The following is a 14923-nucleotide window of genomic DNA, read 5'->3' on the forward strand; positions in this document are numbered from 1 at the left end:
CGTTGTGTCGGCGGAAGATTGCGATGTCGAATACATTATCTATGTCCCAAAAATAAACGTAAAGAAAAAAACGAAGGCTGTGTGGATAAGAAAAGTGAACCAGGTGCGATTTTTCAAATATACGCGTCTTCTAAATAAACTAATGCCAACGTACACCTAACTAGAGCTCCTCGAAACTCACGAAAAAAAAAACGCAGATAATTACATTAAAACGTACACTTAACTTCAGCTCGTCGAGATCCACGAAGAAAACTAAGATATTAAATATAAGTAGCACCATGAACCTATGCTGAAACAGCCTTTAACGCTGCTTGAACTTATGTTCACGGTGCTGCTGATCACTAGTGCGAACTGGTCACGAGAGGAGAGGGAACAAAGGTTATGCTTGAAGTGGGGACATCTAAGCATAGCCGGCTTATCTAGCAAGAAAATGCGATAAAGCGGCAACGCTAATCTCGCTAAGCTTTAGAAAGCACGAAGACGTTTCCTCCTATACGCGCGGCCCACAACGTCGAGCCCCTACGTACTCTTCTCTCGTTAGTTAAGAGTGCTCACCGCGACGAACCGCTCCGTCATGAAATCAAGGTACAGTAGAGAACTAAGTTTGAAAAGACCAAAACGACTCACGTACAGTGTTGCTGCGATAAGGCGATATTCAATAATGCACCAAATAGCACGGAGCGGGAAGCGAAAACGGAGCTCCGTGAAATCCATCACCCCGCGCTGGGGACGACAGTGATTAATGCGAGTGACATGTACTCGAAGAAGATTAGCGGTCGCCGGAGTGGCTTCACGCAAGAATGATCGCCGAGCAAAGAGAAGAAGGAAAAGAAAGAGGCGAAGCTGTGGCTGCTGAAATACTGCTTCACCGGACTCTTCGAGCACGCCTAGCGCGGTACTTTCAGATAATGAACCCGAAACCGAGGTTTCGTGAAAGCCAGTAGCTGGGGGTGGTACCCTCACTCTGGCCTGTGCGGTTGCGTCGACTTCAATGGCGTCAGACCAAATTGATATCCGTACATGCCAGGAGCACGCCAAGCGAGCCTTCCTTCTTTATAGATTTCTGAAGGATAAACTATTACCGACGGTGCGTGGTTAAGTTAGTGTTGGCCAAACGAATGATGCAACAACATTTCGTGGCTTCTTGAGATTCTCCCAGAAAATCCAACAGGGGAACTGAGGTGATCTTTGTAATACTATAAACGTTCCATAAAAAAGTTGTAATCCATGCTTAAGAGACAATTATTAAGTGTTGATGAATTGTACAGACTGAATCACACTTGTCTAGAGGGACGATTCGGCCGCTACAGCCGCCGTTTTTTTTTTAATATGCAAAGACCAACACCTTAATGATACAAAGTACAGTCATACCGCATGCTGGGTCCTTGTGCTATGATTCAGGTATGAAGGGAAGCTTGCAGCTAACGCGAGGTAGCAGCTGCGGCCAACGCTAGCGTCCAGAGCCACGCGCTTTAGAAAAGCGTCATGCAGACTAATATATGAAGTCGTCGGCGGTTATGAGAAAGCAATCCGTTATTGGAAAACTAATTTGCGTGATTACTTTTGCCATGCAACTGCTGCGAGTTAAACGCTAGAGGTAGAGCGGGTATAAGCTGTGGGAGTAATGGCCTATGTGCTGTGATAATCAAATGCATTGTGGTTTCGAAGTTACTGATGAGAAATAGTGCTATCGTAGTTTTGTGCGCGCCACATTACCAATATCCGGACAGTACGTTGAGCAGCGTGGACTTCCCGCTGTTGGGTGGACCCAGGATAGCAACCAGGTCGCCTGGCCCTGCGCAGCCGCTCATGCAGCGCACAGCCGTCCTCCTCCGCACAGGCTTGCTCATCGAGTCCACTGTCTTCTCGAAAATGCCTGTGCGGACGAGTATATGGAACAAATAGTGTGAACAACGGCCCCGCTCTTTCTTGCGTGTGTTAGAAACACCTCTGTGCACACGTCATCGACTAAGACCTGGTAATGACTAATAGATACTCCATTGCATGGAATCCCCACAAAATCTGGTATCCTCAAAATCAGTGAGGGGAATAAACATATTTGCGTCTGAAACAACACGTGTCAAATGCACGTGCAAGAAGGCACAGATAAGTTTCCTCAGTTTCCAAACCAAGTAAAGTTGCTGTGTTCCATTATTGTGGCAAGCTAACCACTGAGGTACCACTGGAATGAAGAAAAACAGTCGCATGGCAGAAGACAACTACTAAAGTTATGCAAATCTTCGTCACGTCACTGCAGGAAGTTGACAATACGTGTTTTGGATATTTTTTAACATTGTCTTGATGTATACGTGGCAGCCAGTATTACGTTCAAATGTGCAGTTATGAATACCTGTAAGGAAAATATTAATGAAAATTCAATTTACATAATGTGAGGCCAGGCTGCGAAAATGCACTCCAGTGTTTGCAGGAAAACGAAGAAACAAAACTTCCCCGTGGTCCGAGTTCAAGCTGTTTATTGACATAAAGGTTTCGCGCGGGTTTCGCAAAGCTCACTCTTCCAATACCCAGCTCGTCTTATTCCTGCATGATGTACATTCTAACCTGGATCTCAACATCGCCACTGACGCTCTCTTCTTGGATTTCGAAAAAGCCTTCCATAAAGTATCGCACATTCTTCTCATGCATAAAGTTTCGCACCTAAACCTACACCCCGACACAGTTAATTGGATACGTGAATTCTTGACCGATCGCCTGCAATTTGTTTCTACCATGTCATTTTCCTCGTCTCTATCCCCTGTTTTATCTGGTGTGCCGCAAGGCTCCGTACTTGGACCGCTACTCTTTCTCATATATATTAATGACCTTCCAGTTAATGTATCATCAAATATACGCCTTTTTGCGGGTGACTGTGTTCTGTATCGTCCAATAACAAATTCCATAGACTCCTCCTCTCTCCAGGATGACCTCCTTGAAATCCAGGCGTGGTGCAACCAATGGTACATGTCCCTCAACTTCAGTAAGTGCTCCCACGTGTCCTTTCATTGCCGTCGTAACTATGTAGCACCTTCTTATTCTCTCAACAATACCCCATTAACCCAATGCGAGACATTTAAATACCTAGGAGTACATATATCTAGTGATCTGTCCTGGGCCCATCATATTCTCCAACTAACTAATTCCTGCAATCGCCTATTAGGTTATCTACGCCGTAACCTATCATCAGCATCCCCTGCAGTCAAACTACTTGCATATAAAACGTTGATCCGATACAAACTAGAATATGCATATGCTATTTATGACAATCACCAAGTTAATATAACCAATTGCCTTTAATCGGTCCAGAACCGCGCTGCCAGGTTCATTCTTTCCGATTATTCCTACAGGTCAAGTGTTTCCGCCCTAAAATCCCAGCTCTGCCTCCCCTCACTTTCTTCTCGCCGCAAGACTGCTCGTCTAATATTATTTTTTAGGTTTTTTTCATTCGCTGCCTCCAGGAAACCAAATCATCCTTCCTGCACATCGTTCCTCTCGCCACTCGCACCCAAGTGCTGTGTATCTACAACGTGCACATACGACCTCCTATCAACGTTCATACTTCCTGCATACTGCCGGAGAATGGAATGCCCTTCCATTAGATATCGCCCTCATGACCGACATTGCTCAATTCGAAGCTGCCTTTGAAGACCATCTTTCAAGTCATGAAATCTAACCTGACCCGCCAGTTTTTTCGTTCGCCCACCCCTCATGTAATGTCCCATGTGGGACCTTTGAGGTATTATGAAAAAATGAATAAACAAAAAATCAACCAATTAAATTTTATTACGTGGGTCCTAAACTATGCAGTATAAATATATACACACGAAAGCGAAAAATTAAACTAGAATGGGACACTGACTGATAGATAACGCAGATATTAGCAGCAGTGTAAACATTATAACCTATACATAAAATGTATACGGGAAGACGAAATACATTGTGTAGAAACACAAGGCCAGTAACAAGAAAAAAGGTCACACAGTGCTCTAGATTTCTTTAAGACGACTCGAAGGCGAAAGCCATCTTCTCTTTCATCTCCGTCAAGCCTATTGTCGTATTGTTCCTCCTTCACCACCCCCCGAAAGCTTTCCCCACCCAACGTGGTTTTGCAGTGCCACCGGGATTGGCCAACCTTTAAGCAAGTGACGATGACATGTGATGAAATCACGTGACGTCACGATGACATCATCATGATGGTCTCAAATGTTGGCACTATTCGTGTCATGTTGACGTCATAGCGTGACGTCATCACATGATAATTTTTTGCGTTACTCGTGTTGACGCCGATGCAGCCGACTGTCCCTTTTCGCGTTTTATGATGCATCTAATGCTTTTCGCTTAAAAAAACATTACACCATCTCCCGCTAAAGGGGACCATGAGGCGATGCGAAGCCGGAGCACTTACACGATCGCGTTCCGTTGGCGTTCGCTGGGCATGCTACCGACCTCGCGTCGTGGAACGCGAAGAGGAACACTACGCGCGTCGTGTCTTCCCTCTAGCCTGGCCGTTAATACTCACAGGGCGAGCGGGGAGCGCGGTCGACAGGCGCGCGAGGGAGAGGCAGCGTAGGAGAGGAGAGAGATGGAGAGGGGACGCGCATGCGCTGGCCCTCATCGCGGCGCTGCGCAGGAGAGAATTTCGGCATGTCGAGCCCGCATTTCAGAGGAGCCAACCGAGGCAAGCTCTGGACTGAACGGGCGCAGCGCTCTACCACTTGAAGGAGGGGAGACTAGAGGAGGAGAGTAGCGTATGCGCCGTGAGAGCAGAAGTGAGAACGCAGAAGAAGCGCAAGCAGGTGCTGGTAGAGAAGTGGAGAGAGTAACGCGCAGCTGTTAGAGAGAGGGAAGGAGGAGAGTTGCGCATGCGTAGTGTGAGTGCGGACTACTACGCCGCGTGCGGACTACCACGCCGCGTTACATAACCCCGAGCAAGAGATACTTCGCATCTAAAAGAGGGCTGCTGCGTCTTGTCTTCTCTGTTCTGCAATTTTTATGGCGGCAGAATATGACACAAAGGAAGCGTACCCCTGACGATGGGCACTGTGCAGGATATGTCATTCCAGCGTATGGTGGTGCGCAGTTCCTCAGCGAGGCCGCTTCCAGGGGGCGCAGTCTTGACGGCCGCCGCCTCGCGCGAGCCCTGTGACACCGGAAACTGCACCTTGCGCAGCAGCTCCGAGTCCGAGAATGTGGTAGCCGTGCCCTTGTCAGCTGGGCGGAGGGAACAAATGAGCAACACTGTGTCGATCTATCCAGCGAATGTCAAGCACACCTTTACTGATTACCAACGTCTATTCCTAATTTTCTAATTGATGCGCGCGATTCGCGGCGCTGCCGCCCTGAACGGCTGCGGTGCTCCTCAGGACTATCTTAATAAAGTTCATTGTCTGTCTGTCTGCGCGCGATTTTTCTTTCGCACGAGAAAGTATGAAAGTGGTTTAGGTGATGTGAAGTGATATTATATTTATCAGGAAGGGCGTAGCCAGAAGTTCTTTTTATCCAACGGGGGCGGGGGGGGGGGGGGGGGGGGGTTCATCTACACTATATGTTCGTTAGCGCGTTTGAATGTGCACGCGCATAATATATACACATGCAAATTTGAAAAATTTGGCGGAGAGGGGTTGGGATGAATCCCCCAACCCCCATCTACAAATACAACTGTCTTTCATGCAAAGAATCGTTCTTAAAATGAATAAAAAAAAGATAATAACCGCACAGTTTTCGAAAGAGATTTCTTACTGATTGACAATACCTTCACTGGTTTTTCGGGCATCCCGTTCACAACTAAATATTACATATTCTGAATTGGAATATTTCGATTTCTATTCATTGCGTCGTTCGGCGCAAGGCAAGAAATGTCGATAATAAAAAGGAATAGTTGTAAACCGTGTCTGACTAAATTATTATTCAACTCACTGCTGTTTACTTTCTGATATGAATATCTCGCGCTAATTTCCAGAAATACTTAACTTGCTCTTTCAGGGAATATTATTATGAAAGAAAACACCTACGACTCCTTGCTCGTGCAAAGAAAGCCTAATGTTAAGAAAGTTCGACGGTAAAAAGCCCATTGTAAGAGTTATTATTGCACTCTTGTCGATATTTCTTATTACTTTAGAATCGAAATGACTGAACAAAGAGAAAGATATAGGAACATATTTAGGAAACGCTTACATAATCTCGTATGCATAGGTCGGCAAAAAATGTGGAGCTCTCTCATGAAATATATTTTGCCCTTAGAGCTCACTCGGACTCACAAAAATTTTCGTCAATCGGACTCACTCGGGCTCAGACTCACTGAAATTTTTCTCAGCCTGCCTCTCTCGGACTCAAACTCTCCAATATATTACTCACTCGGACTCACTCAGACTCACGGCTCTGAGTCTGAGTGAGTCTGAGCGAATCGGCTCGTGAGTAAGCGCAGTAGCGTAGACGGGGGGGCGGGGCACACCGGGCCCATGCCCCCCCTCCCCCTCCCAAACGCACTTCTGCCTACGCCACTGCATTAGCGTATAATTAGCTTTTACGACCAAGGTGTCACTGCTCTTTAAGATCAATATCTCGAATAATTGGTGCTTTATTTGGCGCCTTTTGACCTCGTACCTTCAAATATGAGTTATCAGTGGTTGCACTCCAGTAAGGACTTTTTTATTGAAAGAGGTGGCTCGCACGACACATTTTTACCAAGAACTTCCTATGAAAGAGTTTGCTGGGGGAGGGGGAGAGGTCACGCCTCCTGCCCCCCTCCGTAACTCACACCTCTGATCAATAAATATTCAGCTGGCGTGTGAACACCAATGCTTTGAAGTATGTGTGAGTCGATGGGACTATAAACGTGAGCCCACATAAGGCTGATAGAAGTTGTGTAGATAGAACCATATAGGGCGGCAAAAAGTGGGTCGCTCAGACTCACTCAAGAAAAATATTTTGCGCTTAGGGCTCACACGAACTCAGACTGACCGAAATTTTCCTCAACCGGACTTACTCGGACTCAAACTCACTAATGTTTTTCTCAGCCGGACTCACTCGGACTCACAATCACCAAAGTACTACTCACCCGGACTCGCTCAGACTCAAACTCACGGTTCAATCTGAGTCTGAGTTTGCCGACCTATGCTCATAGGTCACGTGAGTAACGGTAACAATTATTATTATTATTATTATATTATTATTATTATTATTATTATTATTATTATTATTATTATTATTATTATTATTATTATTATTATTATTGGCTGGTGCTTTACGTGCCCAAATCACGGGAGTTTTAGCTTGTAACGTATACTTCTTTACGTTACCGTGTTACCGGATACCGGATGGAATCTGCGCATGCGCGAACCTTTACGGAACGTAAAGGTTTACGGAACGTAAACTACTCGCTGGATAGGCTTTACGTTTACGGCCCTATCTCGCAAATCCACCTTCGTTCGTGGCTACTCGCGATATCCGCTTCGCGGAGACTCCAGCCGCCGAGTCGAAATAAGCCGAAGTGCGAGCGCCACTTACGATCACCTTGTTTCAGCCGGATTACCGAGGCTAGAGCGACCTAGAATACCGAATCCGCAAACGTGAGAGGCCTAAAGACGCTGACAGGCTGGATAGGTGGCGCCATCTAGCGGGGCCATGGTGTACCAGGCAAGCACAAAATTGTTATTGCAGAAACATCGGGCGTTCTACTTCCAATGTAAATGTCTTGCAGTGGTATAATTACGAATGAGTTGTCTTTTTAATCATTTTGCCCCCTCAAGAACACTAAGCGAAAACAAACGTGTTCATGATTGTGGTTGCACGAAGCGTCACAAGATGGCGACACCATCGTCCGGTAACCCGGTATTGCTACACCTTTTCGTTTATACCGGGATACTGCACACGCTAAAAACCTCTCTTATGATTTTTCCGCGGCGTAATTCAATATTATCTAAATTAAATATAGCTTAAATGCAGTTATCATCACCATTCAGTGGTTTGCGCGAACGTAAAGGTTTACGTACGTACGTAAAGGTTTACGTTTGGGCAGCTAAAAAACTTTACTAAAACTCGAGTTCCGGTAAAACGGTAAACGTAATCCGGTAACGGTAACGTAAAGAAGTATACGTTACAAGCTAAAACTCCCTAATGAGGCACGCCGTAGTGGAGGGCTTTGTAAATCTCACCCATCTGGTGTTCTTTAACGTGCGCTGCCATCGCACGGTAAACAGGCCTCTAGCAATTCGCCTGCATCGAAATGCGACCGCGGCGGCCGGGATCGAACCCGCGAGGTAACAATGAGAAAATTTGGAGAAGGTGAATGGACTTGCCATGACCAGTAGATGCTGGTGTCGGGCTTGCGGTACTTCCTTTCTCTGAAAAATTAAGAAAGAAGCAAATGGCAAGTCAGGTCGCACCCTATACAGTTGAAAAAAAAAAAGCAACAAAGAAACCTGCGCTTAACAAACATGACCTTCGGAAAATTGATTTACTAGAACATTTCTTGCTCCAGCTTCTGTATGTAGGTAAACATTTTAACACCAAATGATCATTCTCTTTCTGGCTGTAGCCGCTACGGTGCCCGAAAATGCCAGCTTCGTTGCCTTGACCTTTTATTTTAAGGGCGATGGCGTGTATTGGCTCAGTGTTGCACAGCAGATGAATATTCAGAATTCGGTTCATATTTAAAACGCAAAGCTTAGTCATGATTGACTCGCAATATGCAGTTTCTGATAACTATGAGAAATATTATGAATGTGAGCAAAAATAAATTTGATCAGTCGAGACTTAAAAGTGTACTCACCTTGCTGGCCATTTTTCGTTGAAGATGGGGGTGTTCCTTTTTCTGCAGAATAAAAACAAAAAGAGTATTGCACACATTTATGAAAAGAGGTTTATCGCAGGCAAATAAATTGACATTGTACGAGACAGAGCAACAAGCTTTGAAGCTTCTCATGCCACGGTATACAGAACCCTGTTATTCACCTATGAGGAAAACGCAAGAATAAAAGAAACATTACCCAAGCTATTGCGAATAGTTATAAGTAACAGCTAGATAAGTTATTCTAACGGCTATGCTGACTTGTAAATAACACAATAAAACTCGCAGTAACGTAATGGTACAGTAACAGTATAGTAAAAAATGCACTGGCACGAGTTGCATTGCACTTGTGTAAGCAATCTTTTACTATGTTTTAGGAAATAAGAAACAGTTGAGCCAGAATTTACGTGCAGAGTTTGGGCCACGATAGCGTCGCACCGCGCATGCGCACGTGTTAAAAATGGCTACAATACAGTAATGTCTCGTGAATGAACACAACTAGCACACCTTAATCGCGATACATTCAACTTTTGGTTGAAATGTGCGTGCGCCATGCCTTATTATGTTATTAGATCGAAGAAATATCGAGGCACATGCAAACACAAACTACTTTACCCATTAAAAGAACAACAAAATTGCCGAAACTGGAGTAATGCGAGCTGCGTTGCGTGGGGCATGTACGTTTTGTGGCGATCAGTACCTACAAGATGCTTCCACAATAATTTTTTTTAGGAATTGTTCAACACGCATAGACATCTCATGACACACTTTCGCTGACCGGTACATCCGAAACGCGCCAAAATAATCGCTGAGCAAGCCTTACTAAATGACTCGCAGCGAGCTACGCCGGTACTACGGTGATTAAGAGTAGGTGTCACAGAGGCTTACCTGACGTGTTAGCGCTTGCCATCTTTGCGCTTTTGCCGGGCGTGGTGCCAATTCGGCACGCGCGCCGCGCGCACTGCCATCTTCATCTCTGTTTTCATCTTCTTCTTTCTTAACCATTGGCATGATCTTCCCACCGGGCAGAAAACAGTAAAAAAAAAAAACTGCCATCAATGGCTCGCAATTCATCTGATCTTCCTTGTAAGTGCCGAAAGCGTGCACCCTAACATCAAACACATTGTAAAATTTGCAATGTGTTTACAATCAGAATGGCACGTTTGTGAGGGATTTCACTGTCTATTGCTAGAGAAAAAAATATATAGATATTTAGATCAATCTGGGTCTGTACCCGACGAACGGACAGAATTGTCCTAGTCGAGGGTCTTATGTATTGACCAGAAGCCTTTTCACTGGATTTCCTGTACCGTACAAGACGTAGTATTCTATGTATACTCGGAGAAAGCCGAAGTCGGCAGCTATGCGTGGTACAGATATTCGTGGTACGTCTACGCGTGCTAGAAGAAACAGGCTCGCTCAAACGTTTTCAGTACATCCCGAGCGGCTACTCGCATTTTGTAAGCGATATTGGAAATCTCAACGTTTTGAAGGAGGATCTTGTACATGTTGGCTGTGTAACACTTCCAACTTCTCGCTACTGTCACTTCCCACTCGAGGCTTCATAAGGAAATAAAATGAACTGCGCGGCACCCATTTCATTGATAATTTCTTTGCAGCAGCCAGTAAGGGATCATAGCTCATTATCACGTAATCTGCTTTAGCTTTCAGCGTAATCACCGAATATAATTGGGCTCTAAATTTGACAGCGTCTCACGGAAATCTTGAACGACGGCAATCAACACTACCTGTAGGCTCTGTTCTGAAGCATTTTCTCTCGTTTTAAAAATGATTAAACGTATACCTTTTTTTCCTAAGCGATTTCCTATGATTTTTATATACGCATCGTTCCTTCCTTTATCAAATTGCAGAGTTAGTGGCGCTTCTTGCTAACTCGCCCTTGTACAGTAAAAAAACAGAAAATTTCTTCAGCGACTCCAGCAAAGGAATTCTGGAGTCATTTGGCAGGCACAAAACGAACGACCCTTACTCAAAGCGGTTGATTCATTCATACGAAGGATGATTATGGCGGCTTTCCTGTAGGAAAATGCCACCCATTAATCACCACTTTCCGTTTGACCCTAATAATCCCCATCTTTACGGAATAACACTCGGGAGCGAAGAAGAAAGAAAATTTTTTTAAAGTCATACACACGAAAGAGAGCACTAGCGGGGAACGCATTAGAAGACTTATACTTTCGAATACGAAGGAAAGAAAGAAAAGCAGCGACGAGTTCTGAACTTCCTATCGTTCTTGGAGGCGAATAAAATATTACGTCAATTTATGCGCCGTGTACGAAGCGTGACCATTCGGGTGCTTACAGCTTAAGGATGGAGCGAGGACCGCAAAGACAGTAATTCACGGAAGGGGCCAGCGGCTCTGCTGGTCACGTGGGGATCAGTGAGAGAGAGGAAAAGAGGTCGACTTGGAATAAGATAAAACAGAAGCGAGCTAGGAGGGTCGGGAAGCACCACAAATAAAGAGGAGGAGAAGGAAAGGAAGAAAAACGATAAAGAAGTGCTTCCGAATGTTACGCCACATAAGTAATCCTGTCTTTTGTTAGCCCCCGGGCACACTACACTGCGGTAATTTTTCTTTCTTTATTTTTCTCTCCCGCGCTTCGCGCTATATAAGGCTGTCATTCTTCGCAGCTCCTGATTCAACTTCCGAACCCTGTAATCGTTGCCGGAGCACGAGAAATGCAGTGGCACTGTAATTTATAAAGGAAAGGAATTTTTGCATAGTGCGGGAAATGAAACAGCTTTCCTTTAATTTGGGGCGCCCAGCAATGACGATAAAAATTAAGTTCGTGGCAGCTGGGCCCGGGCGCCTAAATATATCATTACATTTCCGGTCTAAGCTAGAAATTACTCGCAGCGGCTTATGAGATTTTTTTTTCCATGGTTCTTTTTCTAGAACCAATTATTACGAATAGCGAGCTCCTAAAATGAACACCGTCCATCAGCACCTCTCACACGTTTCTTCGCACCAACACACTTTTTAATATTCCTTTTTTTTTCTAAAAACTCGGCGATGCCTTAACTTGCAAAATGAGCTTTCATTGTAGTATCTGACGTCTTAATTTATAACATCTGGCGCTTACAAAATTTGTAGGAGTTGTCAAACTTCAGCAAGTAAACCACTATGAGAATACAGTTCTTTCGACATGGATGTAGCATGTATTCAATAGTAGACTAATCTAACATAGGCCATCAACGTATTGACTGTCAATCATACTTTTCATTTATTTTTTATTTTTTCATTTTGCTTGTATGCTTACGCAGACGGTTGAAATGTGCCTGCGACGTTGGCTTCACGACGAGAACGAAAAGAAAGTCTGAGGGCTTTGTAATGGGTGGGCTTTTAAACCTAAAGTCTTGACGCCTGGCGCGATTCTACGCTACTGCCACGCAACATTAGATGTGTTAAGGAGACTCTTCACATTGCATGCCATTCGTGTAGGATTTTGCGGAAGCAGTTCCAAGCAGCGGCATAGCTTTGTGGTAGCGCACATGCTTGCCACACAGAAGGCTTGGGTTCGATTCCCACTCGAACCGAAGTTTTTTATTATTATTTGTTCATTTGCTTCTGGCTAGAATTTTCGCTCACGGAGGAGGCTGAGTTTTCGCTCACGACTAACGATGCCGACGCCAACACCGACGCCGGAATTTCTGCGAAATGAGCTCTTTAACGCTGTCGCGTTAAAATGAAGCCAATTAATTGTTTGTGTGTCTGCATGCGTTCGTATATGTGTGTATGTGCTCATGTGTGTATGGGGGCGACCAAATGTGTGTTTAACATTCGTCGCCTAACACGTTGACATAAGATACCTGCTAAACTATTAGTACATTATAACAGTTTTCGCTTCATGCATGCAGCCGAGATTTGTAAATATGCTTACGGTTTATAGCCGGGAGAATTGGCAATAGAAGCTTAGAAACTGATCATTTAAACAGAAAAACAACGTACATTTTATGTGCTGCAGTTAAAGAAGAATGTATCGTTATCGTGCAATCCCATTTCTATGGGCCTTTCGGTTTAGTATGAGCAATTTCTGCCCCAACTTCAAGCACTGCAACTCGTCTTTATTCGGCGAATAAATCTCGTCCATTTTTCGTTCGGAAGCCACCGCTCAACATAAACGTCATACGCCCGCCTGTGTAGATTTGGGGTATTTTCGGCCCTTTACGCGAATCGGTGTTGCCTTCAAACCACTAAACGCGCCAGCTGTGACGCAAGAAACATAATAAACCTAGCCAGGCAGCCGGTCGGGCATAGCCAGACGTGCAGACCGCAAAGCTCGGGGCACTGTGAGATGCATCGGCCGATCCCATAGACGGGCACAACATGGGCGGATGCAAGACATAAAAATGGCCTGCACGAAAGCCGGGAGCGAGGGTTTAGGTTAACGACCATGCTTTCCGTATTTTGTAGCCTGGCCCGTTGCTCTCGTGTCATCACTCAACAGTCAGGGTTAGTGGCGGGTGGCATTTGATGCCCACTACCAACAGCCATTCTACAGCCGGTCTTTTATTGTCCACTCGATAAAACATATCCCCATTGCTTCATCATTGCGAGGGAAAAGTGTTTTCGTAAATGTAAATGCACATAAAAATCAGAATAAACCGGAAAATTACGAAGGAAACGAAGTAGAGAAGGAAGCAAAACTTTTCTACAAGCACTTTTTGTTAGATATCAAGGCACCTTCAATAGGTAGCGCGCTGTAACAAAGACCTGTGTGCACGCACGTTCGAAGCTGAGTGAGATTCAGGGTGCTACGCGTGCCTTATAGAATGTCAGCAGGTGCCGGCAGGACAGAAAGACAGAGAAGGGGAATGGAGAGGTAAATAGAAAACGATGGAGGAAAAAGCAGCAAATTTGTGGGCTCGTCCTGCAGCGCGCAGCCGGCCGTTCCCGTCAGGGTTTGACCCCAGGGAGATGCGCCTTTATGGGAAAGGCTGCAGGCTCGTTTAATAAACGACAGGAACGAGGGCGGAAACGTTCGCTATTGGCTCTTCTCGCTTGCTGCCCGTTTACAACCGAGCGCCATGTGGAGGCGGCGAGATCCTAAAGTAAACGCCGGGCAGGCCCTATACGGCCTGTTACTCTATTCGTGTTCGTTTACGGCGATTCCTTTCTGTGCACTCTTTCGCTCTTTCGCCCGCCTTGGATAAAATTAATCCGTGCCCGCTCACTTAGTGTGGCGTTGTTTCACTTTCAGTAAATCGCTTGCCCTAAGCCATCCTGCTTTTCTGCTATGGCTGCGTGGAGCAAAGTTGGCGCATTTCGGCAACTGGCTTTCAACAACTCGCACCTAAGTTGTCCTCTTTGGTAGAGCTCGATATTGTAGCAAAAAAAAAAAAAAAAACGAACGACGGCGCAACAGCGTTACATTCAATAAGCGAAAAGGGGCGTACGTTTCCGCGCCAGTGTGTCAATAAATTACTGATCCATTGGCTACATGCGTCTCCCGGAAATATTGCAGAGCAGAGAAAAGATTAAATAAATGTCATAGAGCGGCGCATTACGACTTTCCGAATAATACCTTTTCCGCGAAACACTAATAATTACAACAGCGCAACGTGCTTTTAACACTATAACGACGGGAAATAAATGATATCACTAATGATTAAGGCAACGACTCACTACTTTGCTGAAATACTTGAGAAAGCGCCGGCAAGCAACAAAAAAATAAGTATACAGCATATGCTCAGCTATACAACACCTCAAGGTATGGCGGTTTTCAGAGTTACTGAGGTTTCTAGACATTTCTTCGTTTCGACCGCATTTAAGACGGCAGTGTTCTCTGGAATGGTGCGGCCTATAAAGCAACAGATGTCGTAGACATAAAAGACGCGCGAACAACCCACGACTGTATTGGGCGCTTATTGATCACTACCAATTTACGTCATGGTCTGAACGGATACAGATAAACAAGACATACAAAAAAAAACGTTTGGCCTTATTTTCGCTCCTGCTGAATTTTAGCCCTATCATATGTCGCCCGCCGCTGTAATTCACTTCGCTTATCGCGCAGTGATAGCACTGTATAAAGTAAAGTCAATAGCTTAATGTTTACCAATTTATAAACACATGGCCGTACTTAAGTCGTGTTCAGTACTGAGAAGCGGTATTTT

General features: G+C 45.0%; 1 protein-coding gene across 1 annotated transcript in view; it reads right to left on the reverse strand.

The window, feature by feature from the left end:
- The window catches only part of LOC119394643 (ATP-binding cassette subfamily G member 4), a 37129-nt gene extending 27434 nt beyond the window's left edge, over positions 1-9695 (reverse strand). Inside the window, exons 1-4 of the mRNA XM_049415927.1 lie at positions 9674-9695; positions 8768-8809; positions 5023-5208; positions 1717-1876 (exon numbers count right to left, since the gene is read on the reverse strand). Coding sequence (XP_049271884.1) covers positions 1717-1876; positions 5023-5208; positions 8768-8809; positions 9674-9695 — 410 coding nt within the window. The remainder of the gene's footprint in view (positions 1-1716; positions 1877-5022; positions 5209-8767; positions 8810-9673) is intronic.
- Positions 9696-14923: the final 5228 nt, after the last annotated feature.

The sequence above is a fragment of the Rhipicephalus sanguineus genome, chromosome 5 (assembly GCF_013339695.2).
Source record: "Rhipicephalus sanguineus isolate Rsan-2018 chromosome 5, BIME_Rsan_1.4, whole genome shotgun sequence".
Taxonomy (NCBI): domain Eukaryota; kingdom Metazoa; phylum Arthropoda; class Arachnida; order Ixodida; family Ixodidae; genus Rhipicephalus; species Rhipicephalus sanguineus.